Source organism: Salvelinus fontinalis, chromosome 10 (genome assembly GCF_029448725.1).
Source record: "Salvelinus fontinalis isolate EN_2023a chromosome 10, ASM2944872v1, whole genome shotgun sequence".
Classification (NCBI taxonomy): Eukaryota; Metazoa; Chordata; class Actinopteri; order Salmoniformes; family Salmonidae; genus Salvelinus; species Salvelinus fontinalis.
In genome coordinates this window covers 19,335,684-19,356,460 of record NC_074674.1, presented here as the reverse complement: position 1 = coordinate 19,356,460, position 20,777 = coordinate 19,335,684, and the positions used below count along the sequence as shown (strand labels likewise).

At 45.9% G+C, this 20,777-nt stretch overlaps 1 protein-coding gene across 1 annotated transcript in view; it reads left to right on the top strand.

Annotated features, from left to right (window-relative positions):
- Positions 1–87: 87 nt before the first annotated feature.
- Positions 88–20,777, top strand: part of LOC129863757 (beta-adrenergic receptor kinase 2) — a 45,651-nt gene continuing 24,961 nt past the window's right edge. The window contains exons 1-2 of the mRNA XM_055935996.1: positions 88–704; positions 11,059–11,135. Coding sequence (XP_055791971.1) covers positions 592–704; positions 11,059–11,135 — 190 coding nt within the window. The 5' untranslated portion in view covers positions 88–591. The remainder of the gene's footprint in view (positions 705–11,058; positions 11,136–20,777) is intronic.

Genomic DNA, 20,777 nt, shown 5'->3' with positions numbered 1-20,777 from the left:
AAACATACGTCTTGCTGGAGTCACACGTACCGCAATATTTACATAATTTTTTCGCTTGCCAAGAAGATAAAACAAATCATCCAGGATCAGTGGGGTTTGACAGTTATTAGCTAACTAGCTGGCTTGCTAGTTAGCCAAATCTAGCAGGTGGTCCATCTAAATAAGTGAAGCGCTCTGGATGTGGGGGGGCAGAAACGAAAATCTCATCAATCTTGTCTGCCATTATTTTTAACTGCTTTATATTCGGAGTCCATGAAACCACCACACACGTTTGCACATAACGGGAACCTTATTGATGGAAAAAATAATCACACCCAGATGAGTGAACTCTCAATAAACGAGTCATCTAGTGAGTTATCAATCTCTCCATTTTTTTTCTGTCACAATGGTTGTGTTTTGAGAGACTGTGTTTGCCAAACCTAGAGGAAGAAAACGACAGTCTCCATTCGATGGTCGCCCCTGTCATTCCGCATAGCTGTCTTGGTCGCCCTGGTTGGATCTAGCTAGATTCAGTGGACATTCGATTTGTCTTTCCTATCAAATAAAAAAAGACGTTCCCACGGCAGGTGTTGTGTCCACCCAAGGTTGAAGATGGCGGACCTCGAAGCAGTTCTCGCCGATGTCAGCTATTTGATGGCGATGGAGAAGAGCAAATCTACTCCAGCGGCCCGGGCAAGCAAGAAAATCATACTGCCTGAACCCAGGTACATAATTGCTCATCCGCCTTATAGTGTGCCTCGGTCAGTCAATGTTTACCAGTCAAATTGGTGTGTGTATGTGTAGGGAGATAAAGCCTACCTAATTCAAATGTGTCAGTCAGTTGCAGTAGCTCGCTAAAGGAAACAATTTGTCAGCTGTCTCTGGCTTCAGGGTCCCTACCATCTGAGGCCCCATCCCTCAAATCCACTTTAGTTCAATTTGCATCTGACATAATGCCATCCTAGAATTATATAATTTTAATGATGCTTATTAACGATGGGTTCTGAAGACCAGACCAAGAGTCATTCCAGCTATTACCAAAACAACCCATCTACCACCCAGGGTGGAAAGTTAACACCAGCCACTCAAATGCTGGTAGATTTTGGCATTGTCTGGTAAAATGTATATTCTTACCAGCTGCATTGCATTTGGGAGCAGTTTATTTTATCCAAAGCTGACGTATAAAAAAAAATATATATATATTTATTTATTTGAGTGTGTCGGCTCTGGAAGAGAATCTGAATGCTAAAGTGGTGAAAGCGGGGTGGGGTGTACAGTATTCTGTGATTTGTACAGTCTTTTCTGTGATTCATCTTAATTCTAATTATATTTCAAACATTTAAGTGGCAGGTAAAATTGCGGCATCCACCAGCCACTGCGGCTGGTGGACCAAAAAGTTGATTTACCACCCTGCTAACACCACCACCACCACCATCTGTTGACAGAAGCTATCTATTTATTTATTTTTTGCTTTGAATATAAATAATATGCAATTTTTTTCATCTGCTACATTAATCTGTTAGGCCTATCTGTTTATGATGGAATGATGTGATGAAAGATTATTAGAAGAGATCAATCGATGGAGGGAGCAGGAGGGGTCTCCTGCATCCATCCTAGCCTGATTAATCAGGGAATACCAAAATACCATAAAGGTCAACGTATCAAAATAAACAACAAAATACTTTAATTTTGTCATGTATTTAATTAAAATACATGTATTTTGTATTTAAGGATACATTTGCAAGTAGCCGGGCCGAACAGCGACAACATCTTAGTAAAGTTTACAGAAATGCTTTCTTGCTATGACTGATATGTTGTTGTTTATCTATATTAGTTGAGCAAGGCCCCAGCTAATAGCGTCTGCAAGAAAGAGATCAAAATGTAACGTTACGTGTGAAAATGAACACACCAAGATGAACAGCAAATCATACTGTTTTGTGTTTTATTACTTATATGTACAAGATTTGATATACATTGTCCAATGAAATGTGTACTTGCAGGTTCCTTCTCGACAACGTAACAACAATAAGAAATAATTAAAGATAACAATACGATACAGATAAATGGCACACTGGGTATTACTATTGGCCTTGTTTCGGGGCAGAGCTCATTAGAATTATACTCAGCATGCTTTGCAATTGTACATTTTTACATATTCATTTGATATTTAGTTCATTTTAACAGACACTTTTATCACACCATAGTGCAATCAGGCTTCAGATACCAATGTGAAAGGGGGTGACAAAGTATGAAGTGCAATAAAAACACAATTACAGCTCCTTGAAAGTATCTTGTCTCAAAATACATTGGTGTGTAGTTCAGCCCAGTGTACTAGAAATGACTAAATACTCAGAGGTAATTGAAATAGATATTTGGTGTAAAAATCTCTGTAAAAATCAATACTGCCCATCTCTGGCAGTTATACACAATGAACTGGGGGTGTGGCAGGTAGCCTATTGGTTAGAGCATTGGAGCAGCAACCGACTAGGTTGGTAGATCGAATCCCCGAGCTGACAAGCTAAAAATCTGTCGTTCACTGTTCCTAGGCCATCATTGTAAATAAGAATTTGTTCTTAACTGACTTGCCTAGTTAAAAAAAATATATATATATATGTGTGTTTACCGGTCTGAAACCAATGCCTTCAAAATCGTGTAAATGCACCCTACAAGCTAGAATGTTGAATAAAATTTCATGTAAATTTACTCTTCTGGTTTTCTGAGCAGTTTTACCCAACTTTTTGAGGGGGCAGGTATATGGTTCTGTTCGACACCAAGGTAAAGTTAGTTTTATATTGGATATATTTGTTTTTCTCCCGTCAATAGCTATTGAACCAAGGATGCCGTGACAATGAAAATGTTAAATTCCAAATCGGGAGGATGGAGAACAATCCACACGTATGCTTAGTTCAGATTTTTTGGAAATCCGGAGAAAGAAAGAAATGTCACACACAAAAAAGGTGTCAGTTGTTCCTCCTCTTCCCCTGATTCAGAATATACCAGTTTCATTGTCATTGCATGCTTGATTCAATAGCTATTGACGAGATAAAAAATGAATATCCAATATTAAACTAATTTTACTTTGTTGGCGAACAGAACCATATACCTACTGTCTCTCTAAAAAGTCGGGAAAACAGTACTTTCCTGTGGTTATTTTGTCTCCAGAACAGCTGAAGGACAACCGGTGGAGTAAGCTTTTAAAGTTGCAATATGTCACTTTTGGGGGGGACCGACCAAATTCACATAGAAATGTGAGTTATAGATATGTAACTCATTAAAAGCAAGTCTAAGAAGCTGTAGATCTGTACCATGTGCATTATTTCTATGCTTCCTATTCTTAAGTTTTGTTTTTGCTTCTTACATTCAGTTTCATACACCAGCTTCAAACAGCTGAAAATATAATAGTTTTGGAAAATATATTTCTCTGCGGTTTAGATGGAACAATGATTCTCTACACTATACTTGCTTATTGTCACATAATGTGAAATTAGGCAAACTATTAGGATTTTAGCAACCAGGAAATGGCAAAGCAATTTCTGCATAGTGCATCTTTAAATGTAGTTTTATTAAACATTCTGGCATGTAAGCAACATTTACACTATTTTGCAGGGATTAGTTTCAGGCTGTGTATAACAATGAATTGTGTATTACAGCCTGATTTTAATCAGACTACATCCATCCATTCACATCTGTGTATCTCTCCCCTTCAATTGCCTGACTCTGCCCACTCAATCACTGGTGTTTAAGATAACTATTTATTAACACACAGGTTTTGAATAACAAATGCAGGCAGCTACCATTGGGATGTTGTAGTCAAATGCGAGGCGATGGAAATGTTGCGTTTTGGAGCGTGTGGTGCTTGCGAGGCCATTGATGCCGCCATAGCAACACATTCTGTCAGCTATTATTGTTGGAGCTAACTGCTGTGTAACTGCTGTGCAGCCCAGACAAAGATGTTATCTCCCGTTTAGGTGTATAGTAGTGTGGAAAGGCCCTGTTGTCTGTGACCTTTAGATACGATTCATGCTAAACTGTTTGCTGTAAGCACTTTGGGTATGACCCTGGCCGTGACCCACTCCCCGAGGGTGTCTGAGAGTTAGGATATGCAACAACAAAAAAACATTTCCAAATCACATGCGTAGTAGTACACACTTGGGAAATAGGATTAATATGAGCTCCCACCAAGTTATTTTATTTGAGAAAAATACCAATAAAATTCCTTACTATAACAGATAACCAATTCGACCTTTTCAGATTTGGCTACACCTTCCTCTGCCAAACCCGCACACGCCAGTTTAGCTTATTAGCTGTACGTTTAATTTCTCGTCAGGGTTTGAGTGTCTAGTCTGTTACAGTGGGAAGTCAAGACTATACGGGGAAGAATGATCTGGTGGAGGGTTTTGGTGATGTCTGTTTTGTTGGTGAAGCGCGGACATCGGTGACATTCTCAACGTCAGTTTCTCAGGGTGTTTATGTAAAATGTGAATTGAACAGCTAAAAGAGGATGAACGTGGGATAAAATGTTAACAAGTGTCTGATTTATAGTCTAGGCTCAGGCTGTAACGGCTAGGCTTAAAATCCCTTACCAAGCTTAAGCCTCAAAGCTTCAGAAGCACAGTATGTTATGTTGTCTCCATCTATTGCTTGATGGACTTTTCGCGGTCGTAATATGTAGCGTGGTGGCGCGCATGAACATAGATCCACTGTCTTCCTCAAAGATGTTTCTAATAATGTGATACGTTTGCTTTAATCCGAGTGATCCTTGCTGATGTGCTGAACGTTTTACCAAATGGCAGGTAGCTTGTTGTTCATCAAATAGCTTCGAGACTTTAAGTATAGAGCTGACATGATTCACTATTCTACCTGACACGGATCATTTCTATTCTACAAAATACTGTCTCTATATGTGAACTTTCTGTAACGTTGCAGATATAACTGTCATGAAAAGAGCTTTAAGGCCTATTGCTTATTCTACAAGTTGGAGATGGGTTAGAAATATATAAATGGACAGACATCTATCTGAACGTTTTGCGACCCTGGGGTGTATTCATTAGATGGATTCCGTTGCAAAATGTTTTTTGTTTTGCGGAACATCTTGCAACAGACACCATTTACTCTAGGAACGAAAACGGGGAGTGACCTACCCGTTTCGTTCCGTTTGCTCTGTTTACTTCCGTTTTGGTTCTTTAAACAGTAAATTGTTTCCGTTGCGAGACTAATAAACCCCTGGTGTTTTTTTTGCAGCAGCACCCCACTGCCTAATGGGAGCTGTAGTGCAGACAGACTTCCTCACCACTGACTGACCACCTCAAGGGATCAGATCAGCAACACAGGCACCGGTTTCCCGGCCTCAGAATAAGCCTAGTCTTGGTCTAAGCACTCCAATAGAGATTCGCCATTGCTCACTCTTTTGCAGGACAGTGCGGCCATTTTACTCGCGTTTGCGACAAAAAAATAGATGTGCGCGAACTGCAAAAGTCAAGCATGAGTACATGTGCAAGTAAAATGTATTGCAAAATTGCTGTAGCTATTTCTGCAGTTTTGTTTTCGTACTCTGGTGTATCGCACAAGGAAATACAAATCCCATATCCCACCTTGTGCCGCGACAGTGCCTGGGGGGGCCTGTGTAAGTGAAGTGCTGAACGATAACTTTTTTAGAAGCCCACAGCACATGCATTTACCAGAAAGTCTACTAAAGTGAGACTTTGTCCTCGTGTTTCTTGTCTATTTACGTCGTTTTGTTCACACGCTAGGTTGCTGTTCAACATTAGTTCGAGTGTGCTGCAAGTGCTAGCGAAGAGACGTCACTGGTACCACGAAAATCTCCTGCCTGGAAAGGGTGACTGAAATATTCGAGGGGGTACATTGTATTTGATTGAGCATGGAACACCCCAAAAACCTATTGTTCATGAACCTTCGGTCATTTATTATTGTAATGAAACAGGCAGGGAGCAGGTCTCGAACCCTCAACCTTCTAGCCCGAGGTCCGGCGCGCTATCGACTGTGCTGCAAAAGCATGCTCGAGCGGCAGAGTCGATTTCCGCGCTTATAAACACAGGGTCGTTACACTACTCCCTCCTTTCAAAGAACGCGTCCTCGCGCTAGCTTGCGACTTTACGTCTTACAAGAACGAGCTCACCGGCCAAGCACACGCACTGTCGTGGATGCGAGGTCCGATCCCACTTCTGACACCAATGTAATGAAACAGGCAGGGAGCAGGTCTCGAACCCTCAACCTTCTAGCCCGAGGTCCGGCGCGCTATCGACTGTGCCGCAAAAGCATGCTCGAGCGGCAGAGTCGATTTCCGCGCTTATAAACACAGGGTCGTTACACTATTATTAAAACACTAGGGCTGGGAATTGCCAGGGACTTCACGATACAATATTATCATGATACTTACGTGCCGATACGATATGTTTTAGCGATTCTCACGATTCTATGCATTTGCATCGATGTTCCAAACACATTTCTCACCATACGTCTGCTGCAGTAGGGACGAGAGAGCCATGAGAACACGAGTTTCAGTCGTGGAAATAAGTGCTGAAAACAAATTGTCTCTCTCTTTAAAAAGATGGAGAACAAGCTATGGAGGAAACGTTTTGGTGCAGGCCCAGCAAACTAGTGCAAAAACACTATTGCGATTTAATGTCAAAACCAAACGATATAGCGTCAAAAATCATATCCGTAACATCCCTTTTTAGCGACATGCAATATGTGATGCGTTTAGTCACATCTATTGATCAAATCACGAACCGGGCCAAAGTTGGTCTACTAACGGATGACATTGTGTTTACAGAAACCCCACTGTGTGTGTTCAGGGCTGGCTGAACGGACCATGGCCAAAGCCACTTGTTCATTTGTCGTTTGCTATAGATGTTGTCAATGAACAGGTCCAAACTACAACCTAGACCAAATTTAGACCGTTGTTCTTTACTTTTCTACACTGCTCTCATATTGAAACCAGAGTCTTTTCCACTGTGGGTGGTGCAGGCTTTTTCTCCAGCAGAGCAGTAACGCGCGAGATGAATATTATATCATCAGTCTTCAACCAAGGCTTTGATTAGTAGAATCAGGTGCGTTACTGCTTGGCAGGAACGCTTAGCTATTCAGAAAAATACGTTCTGGCACTGAGAAACGATTAGCTAGCTAATTCTGTTAGTGTCGGTGTTTACACTTTAGCGAGGCTACTCCTCTGAAAGTGCCTATCTATGTGTGTTCTATCCAGTCATAGTCAGGCTTCTGTGACTTCCTCATCCTCTCACAGTCCCAGCTCTGTCAGGCTCCGAGCTAGTTAAACGAGCTGCGCTGTGAAAGTGAAACGGGGTAGGCCTGCTGTTCGCCCCCCCGGAGAGCAAGTTTACTGCCCCAAAGTTGAAGGGCCTGTTTACTTCCGAAGGGATCGGTAGTCAGATGGTTTGACTCCTCCTTTGTCCCTCGTAGCGTTGATCCCACTACACACGTCAGGAGAAGTGTGCGGGCGTCAATCTCAAATGGAAAAGATCGCCTCATCTAATAACCGTTGGAAGATGTTGCTCTTCAGAGGACAATCTCTGTGAATTTAGCCTATTGCGTTCTAGGCTGGTGTGTATTGTATCTGTGTGCATTGAGCTTAGGTGTAGATGGGAATTGTATTGCTAATCATCCATTAGGTATTTGTTTACAGGGCAGAAGAGATAAGACGCTATTCTTCTATAATAAAAGAACATGTCATGGCGGTGATAGTGCGGTTTGCTTTAACACCGGCTGAAGTAGTAAGCTATACATGGCCTGCTCTTTATGATTTACGCTGCATTAGTCTCTCTCGCGCTGACGCTGTCTGTCTGTCGCCCTGTCTCTCTCACTGTCGCTCTGCGCTCTCTCTGTCTCTGTCTCGGTGTGTGTACTAAAGCCAGGATTACCATACAGCACAGCGGGAATTAATACAGCAGATTGAGAGAAAGCATTAAATACCATCGGGCCAGGGTCAGCAACATCGCTACTGTAGTGGGCTGTGACATAGGCTAGTCCATCCAAACATAAGCGGCTCAAGTGGACATAGTGACTGTTTTAGCCTACAGTGCCACCCCGCCGCCGTCCCAGAAACACTTACTAGATCTGACCCGTCTGATCCCTGGCCGGCTTTATGGAAATGATTTGTTTTTAATTTGATAAGGATTTAAAAGATTATCACTGGGATAATGTGTGTGCTCTCCTGGAATTGGCTATGATGACAATCCGACTAGAGGGAGTTACCGAAAGGGAGATGTAGAGGGGGAAAGAGGAAGCGTGCTGAGAGCCAGCGTTGATGTGAGCGTTTAAATGTCTTGTAAAGGCAGTTCTGAAACAGTGAGGTAAATAAATAAAACCTGTTTGTATTTTGAGCTTGCTGTGTGTGTGATGTTTGGAATTGTTTGTTTCAGCTCTGTGTGTGTGCGCGCGCGCGCGCTTGGGGCTGTGCGTATATGTCGTCTTAAGAGTTGTTTGTGTGTTTCTCGAGGTGTGTGTTTGGGGTAGTGTGTGTGACGTTGTAGAGATGGCGCACTGCTGCTCCATTCTCCAGGCTTCGCCTGCTGGGCAGAGGGGGGATGTTGACGGCAGCACTGGAAGCGAAAGAGAGGAGTCCAGCATAGAGCGCTGTAGTGTTCGAGCGAGATCAGGGAGAGACGAGAGATGATGCGTGTTGTGCAGTCGGAGGCGGCGGGAAGAGCGGGAATCAACTGGGAGGATAAGGAAGGATGACTGAGAGGAAGGAGGAATGTGGGGTAGTTGCAGGAGGCAGATTCAAATAGGGGCGGTGGGGAGTGTGAAGCTTCAATTATTCAACTATTAGTAAGTGCACACCACTGTAGCAGAGTCGGTGGATTGTTATTGGCTATTGTAGCAGAGAGGGGATTCTGATTGGCCAGTGTGTTGTCTTTAAAAAATAAAATAGTTTTAATGTAACCTTTATTTTACCAGGAAAGTCAGTTAAGAACAAATTCTTATTTACAATGAAGGCCTACACCGGCCAATTCCCGGACGACGCTGGCCCAATTGTGAGCCGCCCTATGGGACTCCCAATCACGGCCTGTTGTGTGTCAGCCTGGATACAGCCTCTCCGTGGCTCTGTCCAGAAACGGCCCCTACTCCCTACGGCATAAGTGCTTCATGCATCTGAAATGGTTGGATGGTTACGGTGTCGTAGCAGCTCCACCTTTTTCACCTGGTTTGGCTACTCAGGAATTGGCTACAAGTTGCTTATTTACCCATTCAGATGTATACAAGTCATGTCCAACAGGGATTTGCTGGCTAGTTGTTTCTGCAGCAGTCAGGCAGGCATGCCTATGACTCACCCCTGGCCCCCAGTGAATGAGGAAGAGTCTACTTCCTGTATCCTGGTTCCTGTGGCTCAGTTAGACAGAGCAGAGGAGAGCTATTACTGACACTGGACTGGGTACAGTTTGGCCCTCCGTAGGCAGATCCAGGACCAGCGCTGTTACTACTGCTACTATTTGTTTAATTCCTACCCTGGTTTTACTACAGGTGCGTTGGTGCTATACTAGCATCAGCCGCTGTGTTATAAACTGGCGCGCCTCAGACACTTTTACTACAGATTAGTTAACATTGGTGCTAGCATCAACATGTATGTTATGAACTAGCAGTTAGCATTGGTGCAAGCATCAACCAGTATGTTATAAACGAGCAGTTAGCATTTTCGCTAGCTAAGCATCAGCCACTATTTTGCTATAGGTTTAGTTAGTATCTGCCCGCTGTGTTAAAAACAAGCTATTATTTAGCATCTCCACTATTATCAACCACTGTTAAACTTGGCGCTAGCAACTTGTTATGCCGCGTTAGTTAGCATCTTCTAGTGTTATTCAGTGTTATCTGAACCTGCCAGGTCTGGTCCAGCCAGCCCAATACAGCAGAACCATTCACACCACACGAATGATGTCAGGGAAACAATGATCCACGAGAGAATCTCGAATAAACTGGGCTGTGTGTGTGTGTGTGTGTGTGTGTGTGTGTGTGTGTGTGTGTGTGTGTGTGTGTGTGTGTGTGTGTGTGTGTGTGTGTGTGTGTGTGTGTGTGTGTGTGTGTGTGTGTGTGTGTGTGTGTGTGTGTGCGCGCGCGCCTGGCCTCCTGCCCAACTCTAGTAGGTCTGCAGTTGAAGTGCTTTTCTGAGAGAACAAAATAAATCCCATTGAATTAATCAATACAATAAACAACAGAAGCTGGTTGTCTATAAACGGTTTGTCTCTCTCTCACCCTCTCTGTGTCTCTCTCGCCCTCTCTGTGTCTCTCTCGCCCTCTGTCACCACCCTCTCTCTCTCGCCCCGCCCCTCTGTCGCCCCCCTCTCTCGCCCTTTGTCACCACCCTCTCTCTCACCCCCCCTCTCTCGCGACCCCTCTCTCTCGACCCATTCCCCTCTCCTGCTCTCTTGCCTACCCTCTCTCTCTCGCCGGTGCCACTGGCTCACTGGCAGTAATAGACACATCTAAGATCTCTCCCTCTCAGGCAAGGTGTCCGTCTGGCCAATGTGCTGCCATGTGGAACGTGTTCTACTCTCCTGCAGCTGTGTGTGTGGTAACTTTCCTCTCTCCTGTGTGTGTGCTAATGGGCCCGTGGAGGGGGCGCTAATTGATTAATTCTCCCCTGCCCTCTCATTAACACCCTCTCCGAGGGCAAGCTGCTCCGGTCCTCTGTTCGCCTGCTCCTCACCATCCTGTCAGGGGACAGGTGGCAGGAAGGGAGAGGCCCAAACCAGAGCAGGGATGAAGGTGGAGGGGAGATGAAAGGATGAAAGGACAGGAGAGATGAAGGTGGAGAGAGGAGAGGGCAGGGAGGAATAGAAAGAGGTTGCAAAGTGGAGTGGGGAGGGGAGTCCATACTCTGTGATTTGTATCAATGCCCTGTCTATGTGCATGTACCTTTTTTTAAATATGCTCTAGTTTTCGAACATTGTGGAGCTCATTGTAGGCTTGTGTCCCATAGGGGATGAAGAGGGGTAATTAAGTAAGTTCCTAACATTCTATTTTTCTTTCTCTCTTTCTCTCTCTCTCTCTCTCTCTCTCTCTCTCTCTCTCTCTCTCTCTCTCTCTCTCTCTCTCTCTCTCTCTCAGTATTCGCAGTGTGATGCAGAAGTACCTAGAGGAGAGAGAAGAGCTGACGTTTGACAAAATCTTCAACCAGAAGATTGGTGAGTAGCCTCGGTGTGATAATGGACACTTGTCCTTTCGCTACACGGACAACCACGAGAATCATAGCACCACGTCTCTCACACACACAAGGAATGTATGCATGGAGCTGTTGACTTGGGATAGGTGTGTGTGTGGACGCTCGGATGACACCGCGTTTCTCTGGTCCTGTCTTGCCTGACGACACCCTACTTCCCTTTTCGAGCTGACCTCTGCCGGCTTTATGCGGCTGCTGATTGGCTGATCTTGTTCTATACCCGACCAACAGATGCTACCGAGGATCCCCGTGGTAACTGAACTGTTCCTCACCGTGGCCTACCCAAAGCACAGGGACGCCAAAACCCACTTTTCAGTTTGCAATGGGTGCTTGTAGCCAGGACCACGTTTCAGCCACCTGTCAGCTAAGCCTTTGCCTGGTCTCCACCCAGTATCACAGTGAGCCAGTGGCAGTTGTCTGTACCAGGGGACCAGAGCCCTGCAGGCTTTCATTGGTTTTACTTACTTCTGCTCTGTCTCACCTCCCCTCTGAGACCAGGCTGCTGCGCTAATTCTCGCTCCGTCTCTGTGTCGCTCGCTCTGTCTCTCTGTCCATCTCCCTGTCTACCTGGGTCGTAGCTCCTCCGCGCGTTTCCACGTGTGGCCTGGTGTGTTGTCAGGGGCTTGCGGCGGACAGTTCCAACGGTCTTTGTGTCACCTCTGCGTTGGCCGCTTTTGAAATTGAAAGTCAAATGTGTGTGTGTGTGTGTGTGTGTGTGTGTGTGGTGATGGGCTTGATGGGCTGTAGAGCCTACTGCCGCTGTTATTCTGTTTCTGTCTGACACAGAGGTATTCTGTCTGCTCGACCACCATCCATATCAACTTTAACCAAAACACACACACACACACACACGCGCGCTCGCAAACTGCTGGTACGAGTCGGCCTGTGGTGGGACCTCGTGGTGAACAGATGATAAGATTGTACCAAGCCATGTTGACAGGCGTTGGCTTACTGATGTCGTGTGTGTGTGTGTGTGTGTGTGTGTGTGTGTGTGTGTGTGTGTGTGTGTGTGTGTGTGTGTGTGTGTGTGTGTGTGTGTGTGTGTGTGTGTGTGTGTGTGTGTGTGTGTGTGTGTGTGTGTGTGCTCGTGTCGTGGCGAGCACGGTACACTGTCATCGTATTGGGTTTTACAGAGAAGAGGGATAATATTGCTCTTGCTCTCTCTCTCTCTTTCTCTTTCTCACCTCTTTTGTCTGGGCTGTGTACGGGCTGCAGACACATGTCAACACACTCACATATGTGTACAGCTGTGTGTATTAGACCGGGGCTATACATGTCCGTACCAGAGCATGGGGGAAGGTTAGGAGGCCCCTGGCACCGTCAGTCGTCCAGCCCCTTCTGTCTCTCTCTGTGTGTCTGTTTCTCTCTCTCTCTGTCTCTTTGTCTCTCTCTCTGTGCCTCTCTCTCTCTCTCTCTTTGTGTCTCCCTCTCTCTGTCTCTTTGTGTCTCTGTCTCTCTGTGTCTCTCTCTCTGTCTCTGTGTCTCTCTCTGTCTCGCTCTCTGTCTCACTCTCTCTCTCGGCTCTGCTGTGGCTGCTCTATTTTTCTCTCTCATCTCTGCTCTCCCCACTGTCTGACTCTCACTGGGTCAGCCTACTGCGATGTCTTGATGCTGCACTGCTGTACAGAGATCTCTCCCTCCTTGCACCTCTCCCTCCCTGTCCCCCAGTCTACAATCTCCCTCCTAGCAGGTGACACCAGAGTGCCTGTGAGGGGCTGAGAGGAGAGAGAGAGGCTCTTTCCTTCTCAGATGCGCACACACACACACACACACACACACACACGTTAGCTGTCATATGGGTGTGTAAGACTTTGTTTACATCGGCATAGGCTGGGGGCACAGAGCTGATTGTCCAAGATAGCCAATCACATTGGCCATCTGGCGACTGGAACTCTAAGCTCTGATTGGTTCTCTGGGTGGAAGGCTGACTCCTTATGTGTGTCCTAGAGACCCCCGTAGCTCTCTCTCCCTCGCCTCCTCCTGTCTGAATATTTCATTCCCCTCTGTCTGTTTCTTTCACTCGCTCACTTGTCCTCTCTCCCTCTCTCTCTCCCTTTCTCTCTCTCCATCTGTCAGAGTTCTGGAATGGATGATGTGAGAGTTGTGCGTTGCCTAGCAACTGCTAGTTGCCATGGGAACTCGGCTGAACTAGACAATCGGGAGAAATGAAATTGATTAAAGGGGGAAGAAGGGAAAAAAAGGCGATGAAGAGGAGAGGAAATGGAGAAGGGGACGGTAAAATGAGAGCGCTGAAGGCCAGAAGCTAGACGGTTCCCCGGCCCAGAATGCACTGGGCTGCCCGGGGGGCCATCGTGGGGCTTGTCGGACGGGGGGACAGTGTCATTAGTCTACAGCGGCCTTCTCTCCTCATCTCTTCTCCTGTCCATGTCTCAGACCTTTCCTATCCAGATCTCCTCGCCTTGTCTCTCCTCACCTCTTCTCCTGTCCATGTCTCAGACCTTTCCTATCCAGATCTCCTCGCCTTGTCTCTCCTCATCTCATCCCCTGTCTCCGTTACACTTGGGTCCTCAGTTCCTCACAACGGCTCATACCCTGGGAGATTTTTATTTGGGCAAAAGACCGTCCTCTCCTCGACTCCTCTGTCCTCTCTCGTCCTCCGTGACCTGTAAACCGATAAGTGGTCGAGTGACCGAGCGTCGGTTCGTTGTTAGGTGAACGGGGGAGTCTGCCTCTGTCGTCGATTTGCGTTCTCCCGCGTAGGAAGGACAAGTGCATCTTCTGAGTCTCTATTTTATTTTTTTACCTTTATATAACTAGGCAAGTCAGTTAAGAACAAATTCTTATTTACAATGACGGCCAAACCCTCCCCTAACCCGGACGACGCTGGGCCAATTGTGCACCGCCCTATGGGACTCCAGATCACCGCCGGTTGTGATACAGCACGGGATCGAACCAGAGTCAGTGGCAGAGTCTCCCCTGCCGAAATCCTTCACACCCCCTTGATTTAGCTGTTGTTTTCTCTGAGGACAAAAGCATGCACACATTTATTTTTTTAAACATACGCTACTTCTCCTTTTAATCCATGTTTTTATTTGACTTTTCACTTTAGACGTGGTTTCGGGATCCCTCCTCTGTAAACGTCATTTCCCTGATGACGTGCTAGCGGAGAAGGATAGTCTCTCCTCCGCCCTGTCTTTGATTTTTGACCTTTTGACCTTTTTTCAAAATGAGGTTCGAGGAGAGGATGGAGGAGTTGGCAAAAAAAACCACTTGAGAATCTCCCCCTTTCGTCCCCCCCTCCCTTCTCTCTTAACCAGGAGAGCACTGGGAGAGCTCGACCCTCCATCTCTCTCCACTAAGGTGTATGTGTGCGTGTGGTGATGGCCAGTGTAGGGGCAGGAGAGGCCGAGCCTTCAGTGACCTGCGGGCTCGCTGGTGTGACGGTGACAATGACGACCGTTCTCGTTTATCTTGTTAGTGTGTCAGCTCGTGTATGCTGATGTCTGTGTAGGGATGGCAGGGGGCGACACGGTGTGTGTGTGTGTGTGGGTATCAACGAGTTGGCCCTGGTGTGTGTGTGTGTGGGTATCAACGAGTTGGCCCTGGTGTGTGTGTGGGTGGGTGGGTGGGTATCAACGAGTTGTTCCTGGTGTGTGTGTGTGTGTGTGTGTGTGTGTGGGTATCAACGAGTTGGCCCTGGTGTGTGTGTGTGTGGGTATCAACGAGTTGGCCCTGGTGTGTGTGTGTGTGGGTATCAACGAGTTGGCCCTGGTGTGTGTGTGTGTGTGTGTGTGTGTGGGTGGGTGGGTGGGCGGGTATCAACGAGTTGGCCCGTGTGTGTGTGTGTGTGTGTGTGTGTGTGTGTGTGTGTGTGTGTTAGGGTGGCGGTTTATTGATTGGTGCTCAAGCAGACGGATCTAATTGCTGAGGGACTGGGTGCATTAATTGGCCCGGTCGATCTCACACACAACAACTGTTTGGGCAATCGGAGCGTGGGGGCGGTAACTGGTACCCATGTTGGATCTGTCTCACTGCTGCTCTCCCTCTCCCTAAATGACAACATCCAGCCTCTGTCCTCTCCTCCCCCGGTTTCTCTCCCCTCTTCTCTCCATATACTCCTCTCTGCCTCTCTCTCTCTGCCTCTCTCTCTCTGCCTCTCTCTCTCTCTCTCTGCCTCTCTGTCCAGCTCTTGGCATCAGGCCCTTGTGTGTTTATAAACTCTGGACTAGTTGTGCAATGTATTTCCCAGACCAACTTGGAGCGAGCGCGTGTGTGTGTAGCCTGCTGTCACTGTAAGCGTAATCTGTTTTACGACTGTTTAATGTTTTTAGTCAATCTAATTGTTTGTGCACATTTGTGTCGGCAGGGCTGTGTTTGTGTGCGCGTGCAGAGAGAGAGAGAGAATTTTGGCAGGGTGTGCAGGTTTTCACGTCAACCTAATCTCATGACCTTGTGTAGGACACATCTGAAAGCCCAGCCCTGCCGTTCTAAACCAGGAGATGGAGGGTGTAGGAACGGCTAGAGAGACCTGTAGAGGGAAAGGAAAGTGGGTCAGATCAGTGGAAAGACTGAAAAGTGTCGAGGGAGAGAGGTCATTGTCGACGTCGGCGTCCTTTTATCTTTCCAGGTAGTGTGCGTGTTCGCTCGTTCCTGATTTGATGGCCAATGTGTGGTATATGAGACTAACCGGTGTGTGCCATGCATTATTCATAGACTGACCTTTTACTGTGAAGATGAGCGTAGTGTGTTTGAGTGTTGGCTACAACCCCACAAGCACTCCACAAACACACTCGGTATTCCGGTCTCTTTCTCTTGAAGTTGTTCAATCATTTATTTAATTTTATATTTGTAGCAATCATAGTAAATACCTGCAGTCAACCTGTGCAATGCGTTCAGAGATGAAACCGATCGCATTCTCCGTTTATTTTACATTGTTAAGCTTTACATGCTTCCCTGGAACTGTTGAGCCAGTCACGTGTGTGTTTGTAAACCGCACAACGGCGGAAAGCGGGAGTCCAGCTGTGGATTGACAGGGGTCGTGTTTTTTGTTTTTTTTTGTTGTGATCAGGTGACGTGCAACTATAGTTTTCCAAAATAGCTTCATTTTCATCAGATGAAAACAGAAGTGCAACGCTATTTGGCTGGCAGCCACACAAGTAAATGAGCTCACTTTGGAAAAAAACACGGTCTTTTTTCTTTTTTTTGCATGGCCGTCATATTTCTGTCGTTTAGGCCTATCATAGAAAGAATGTAGGCGGCTACATTTCCTGACGTTTTGCTTCAAGTTAATCTTTCCCTTTTCCTAGAGGGAAAATAGGCTGGCTACACCGGGAGAAAAGAAGCTACACGCCAGTCAGAGCGCTGCCCGTTAGCGAAGTGTTAAGAGGTGCAACCGAAGCACAAAATGTGTCCGATGGCGAGCAGAAATTACAACAAGAAGCATTTCAGATCTGCGTTTACAGAACGCAGCAAGATAAGAATGAAAAATCCTGCCTGAAATACGCATAATTCTGCGTTAACACGACAACCTAGTTTGACTTGCTAATCTAAGTAGCTGAATTAATAAATTGACGGGGCATCATTGTGTTCGCTTTTTGCCGTGTTTGATACGTCAAAAGCCCTTTTTAGATGAGTTATTTGTTATGCTGCCACTGCTATCTTGATTTCCTTGCGGGTTTTTTCTTCTCTCTGTTCTTGGTCTGTCTGCCTGTGGCCCTAGCGACTCCAGACTCCCACAGAGACGCAGCGTGTAGACATGCTGCTGGAGAGACAGGGCTGTTAACTTTACGTCAAACTTTGTGCATTTGCACAATGTCACTGGTTCACATTCGCTTGTAAATGTCTAAAGTCACCAGAATTGACATTCGGTAGCTCCTGCCTATGTATGCATCGCCACGGGAAGTAGTTTGGTGGTGGGGGTGCTGCGATTGTTAAATATATATATATATATATATATTTTTTTTTTTGCATTTTTACACGCTGAGGACATCTAGTCTATATCGGTCTGCTAATACAGAACTAGTAAAGGCCCAGTGCACTAGTTTTGTCCCCCAAAAATGTACTGAATGTGTTTCAGTGTTTACCAGCATTTGTAACTTGAGTCCGATAGTTATCTGTACTAACAAGTTCTTCTGCTAATACTTGGCATGTGAAAATACTTGCATGATATGTTTTCCAGTTTCTTGAAATACTTTGCAAATGTAACCTATTTCTATGTGAAAACTGAAATGATCAATTCATTCCTTTTCCATTTTAGTAGACTCTTTTCCAGAGTAACTTACATTAGTGAGTGCATACATTTACATACTTTTTCGTACTGGTCCCCCGTGGTAATCGAACCCACAACCCTAGCGTTGCAAGCACCATGCTCTACCAAACCACTTGATGTCTCAATGTACTCAGTTACTGTATTGGTCATTGTTTTTCTACATGCTGATAGAAAGTCTACTGGTACAACCCCACATTAAGTGGTTTGTAAGGATGGTAATATAATACAGCACAAAAAAGTGGTTGTTTTCCATGTTATTTAATCAATATAAATATTTAATTTTATGTGTGTGTTTTGTCTTTGCGTGTAACTTTGTACCTTTTTAATGTAAATGTTTGAGGACATGGTTTTGTTATTTCTGGATTCCATTAGAAGGACAGTTGCAGAGAAAGGGACAGGACAACTCTTACAATTTCAACAATTGAATCCTGAAAAAATAAGTATGTCAAAAATCAACTTTTTTCCCGGGGGATGCTGCAGCACCTTCAGCACCCCTACTTCCCGCGGCTATGTATATATATGTCTAACCTTATGAGCTGGATTGCCTGTCTGCAATTAGTTTATTTTCGTTTGTGCTCGTTAGTATATCTAGCTAGCAGCCTGCATGGAAATTTGCACGTACATGTGCTAATTCCGTTAGCATTCTGCTAATAGATCCCCAATGGGATTTTTTTTGCAAATTTTTTTATTTATTTTTTTGCAAATTTTTTTGTATTATTTTTTTGCGATTTTTTTTTTTTTTTTTAGAGCCCCCTTGTGCACTAAGCCGCTAATACCATACATCCTGGTGTGCGAGAAGGACGGTATTACAATATGAAAATCTGAATACCGCCCAGCCCTACTTCACAGGCTCATAATGAAACTGAAGGTTTGACTGCATCTGGCGTGCGTGGGCGAGAGGAAGCAAAAGTGGAGAGAAAGGAAGGTAGCAAAAGACCAGAGTGATGATCTGAAATAACTTGTTAACAGGAAGTTGGTCGTGTTGAAATATCTATGGCACTTAAGTGCTGCCAACACCTCATAAGGTGTGTGTGTGTCTGCTCTAAAGTAGCAGGGCCACAGACCAGGGTTGGAAATTAACACCCGCCCCCCAAAAAATTTGTCTGGTCAATTTTCTATGTATTTTGTATCTACCTGCCACAATGGCTGGTGGACCAAAAATGTAATTTCACACCCTGCTCCAGACTAACCTTTTACCCTGGTGCCCACTAACCTTTTCCCCTGGTGCCCACTAACCTTTTCCCCTGGTGCCCACTAACCTTTTCCCCTGGTGCCCACTAACCTTTTCCCCTGGTGCCCACTAACCTTTTCCCCTGGTGCCCACTAACCTTTTCCCCTGGTGCCCACTAACCTTTTCCCCTGGTGCCCACTAACCTTTTCCCCTGGTGCCCACTAACCTTTTCTCCTGGTGCTCGCTAACCTTTTCCCCTGGTGCTCACTAACCTTTTCCCCTGGTGCTCACTAACCTTTTCCCCTGGTGCCCACTAACCTTTTCCCCTGGTGCCCACTAACCTTTTCCCCTGGTGCCCACTAACCTTTTCCCCTGTTGCCCACTAACCTTTTCTCCTGGTGCCCACTAACCTTTTCCCCTGGTGCTCACTAACCTTTTCCCCTGGTGCTCACTAACCTTTTCCCCTGGTGCCCACTAACCTTTTCCCCTGGTGCTCACTAACCTTTTCCCCTGGTGCCCACTAACCTTTTCCCCTGGTGCCCACTAACCTTTTCCCCTGGTGCCCGCTAACCTTTTCTCCTGGTGCTCGCTAACCTTTTCCCCTGGTGCCCACTAACCTTTTCCCCTGGTGCCCACTAACCTTTTCCCCTGGTGCCCACTAACCTTTTCCCCTGGTGCTCACTAACCTTTTCCCCTGGTGCCCACTAACCTTTTCCCCTGGTGCCCACTAACCTTTTCCCCTGGTGCTCACTAACCTTTTCCCCTGGTGCTCACTAACCTTTTCCCCTGGTGCCCACTAACCTTTTCTCCTGGTGCCCACTAACCTTTTCCCCTGGTGCCCACTAACCTTTTCTCCTGGTGCCCACTAACCTTTTCCCCTGGTGCCCACTAACGTTTTCCCCTGGTGCCCACTAACCTTTTTCCCCTGGTGCCCACTAACCTTTTCCCCTGGTGCTCGCTAACCATTTCTCCTGGTGCTCGCTAACCTTTTCCCCTGGTACCCGCTAACCTTTTCCCCTGGTGCCCACTAACCTTTTCCCCTGGTGCCCACAAACCTTTTCCCCTGGTGCCCACTAACCTTTTCTCCTGGTGCTCGCTAACCTTTTCCCCTGGTGCTTGCTAACCTTTTCCCCTGGTGCCCACTAACCTTTTCTCCTGGTGCTCGCTAACCTTTTCTCCTGGTGCTCGCTAACCTTTTCCCCTGGTGGAACCAGACGATGATTTGGTAGCACCATACTTTTGTTTTGCGCCCCCGCGGAATAGAAAAAAACAAGTTATCATATATAGTCATTGACGGTACTTTATTAAGAGGTGTAATCGACTACTGAGATGGTATTCAAACAGCGTGTTGTTTCATCGAACACGTCCATGCAGAAATGCATGATTCAATATATTTTTTATGCGCAACCTGATCCAGTGATTGGGATGAATTCTGGGTTGACGATTATGCTATTGTTATATTTGACTGTTTAAAATAGAATGCAAAAAAAAAAAAAAGAAGCTGTATTTTGTTCAATAGAGATGAATTTGCCTACATCTGTATGTGCACTAATATCATGGGGCTAATTCACCACCCGAGTAAGTGGAAACTCCAAAACACGTTAGCTAGATCGAGTGTGGAATGAGTCGCTCGCTCGTCACAGAACCAGGCCCCTACGAAACGGCCGCAGGGCAGGGACTTTCATTACGGGAATCATAAGGATAATGCACATTACTGTTTGACCAAGTCATGGTTTTAGGACGTTTGGAGTGAGGTGACCGTGTAGAATGTGCAGCTCGCGCTGATGCGACCAATGCATTTCTGTACTTGTACAGCCAAGTCAAAGGGTCACAAAATGTGACTAAATGGTTGCAGTCTGGAGCACTGAGCAGGTTTTGTTCCTCTTGAGCGTAAAAGTGTTTGTTTCTGCTTAAATGTGCGTGTGGGGACGGTTTAAGCATGGACACACACTTTTTCTGTTATGATTAGACACTTCCTGTATAGTGATGAGAGATGGAAAGACGGAACAGAGAGAGCGAGAGGGGGGGGTGTCTACATGGATATGTTGAAGGAAAGACATTGTGAGCCGGAAGAGCGAGAGAGCCAGGAGAAAGACGGGAGTTAGAGAGAGAGAGGGAGAAAGAGAAATGAAGCTTCCTACATCAAAGGACTGGAGCGAAAGAGTGGAGATGGATGGAGGAGAGGTGTGGACTGTTGAGCTGTGAGT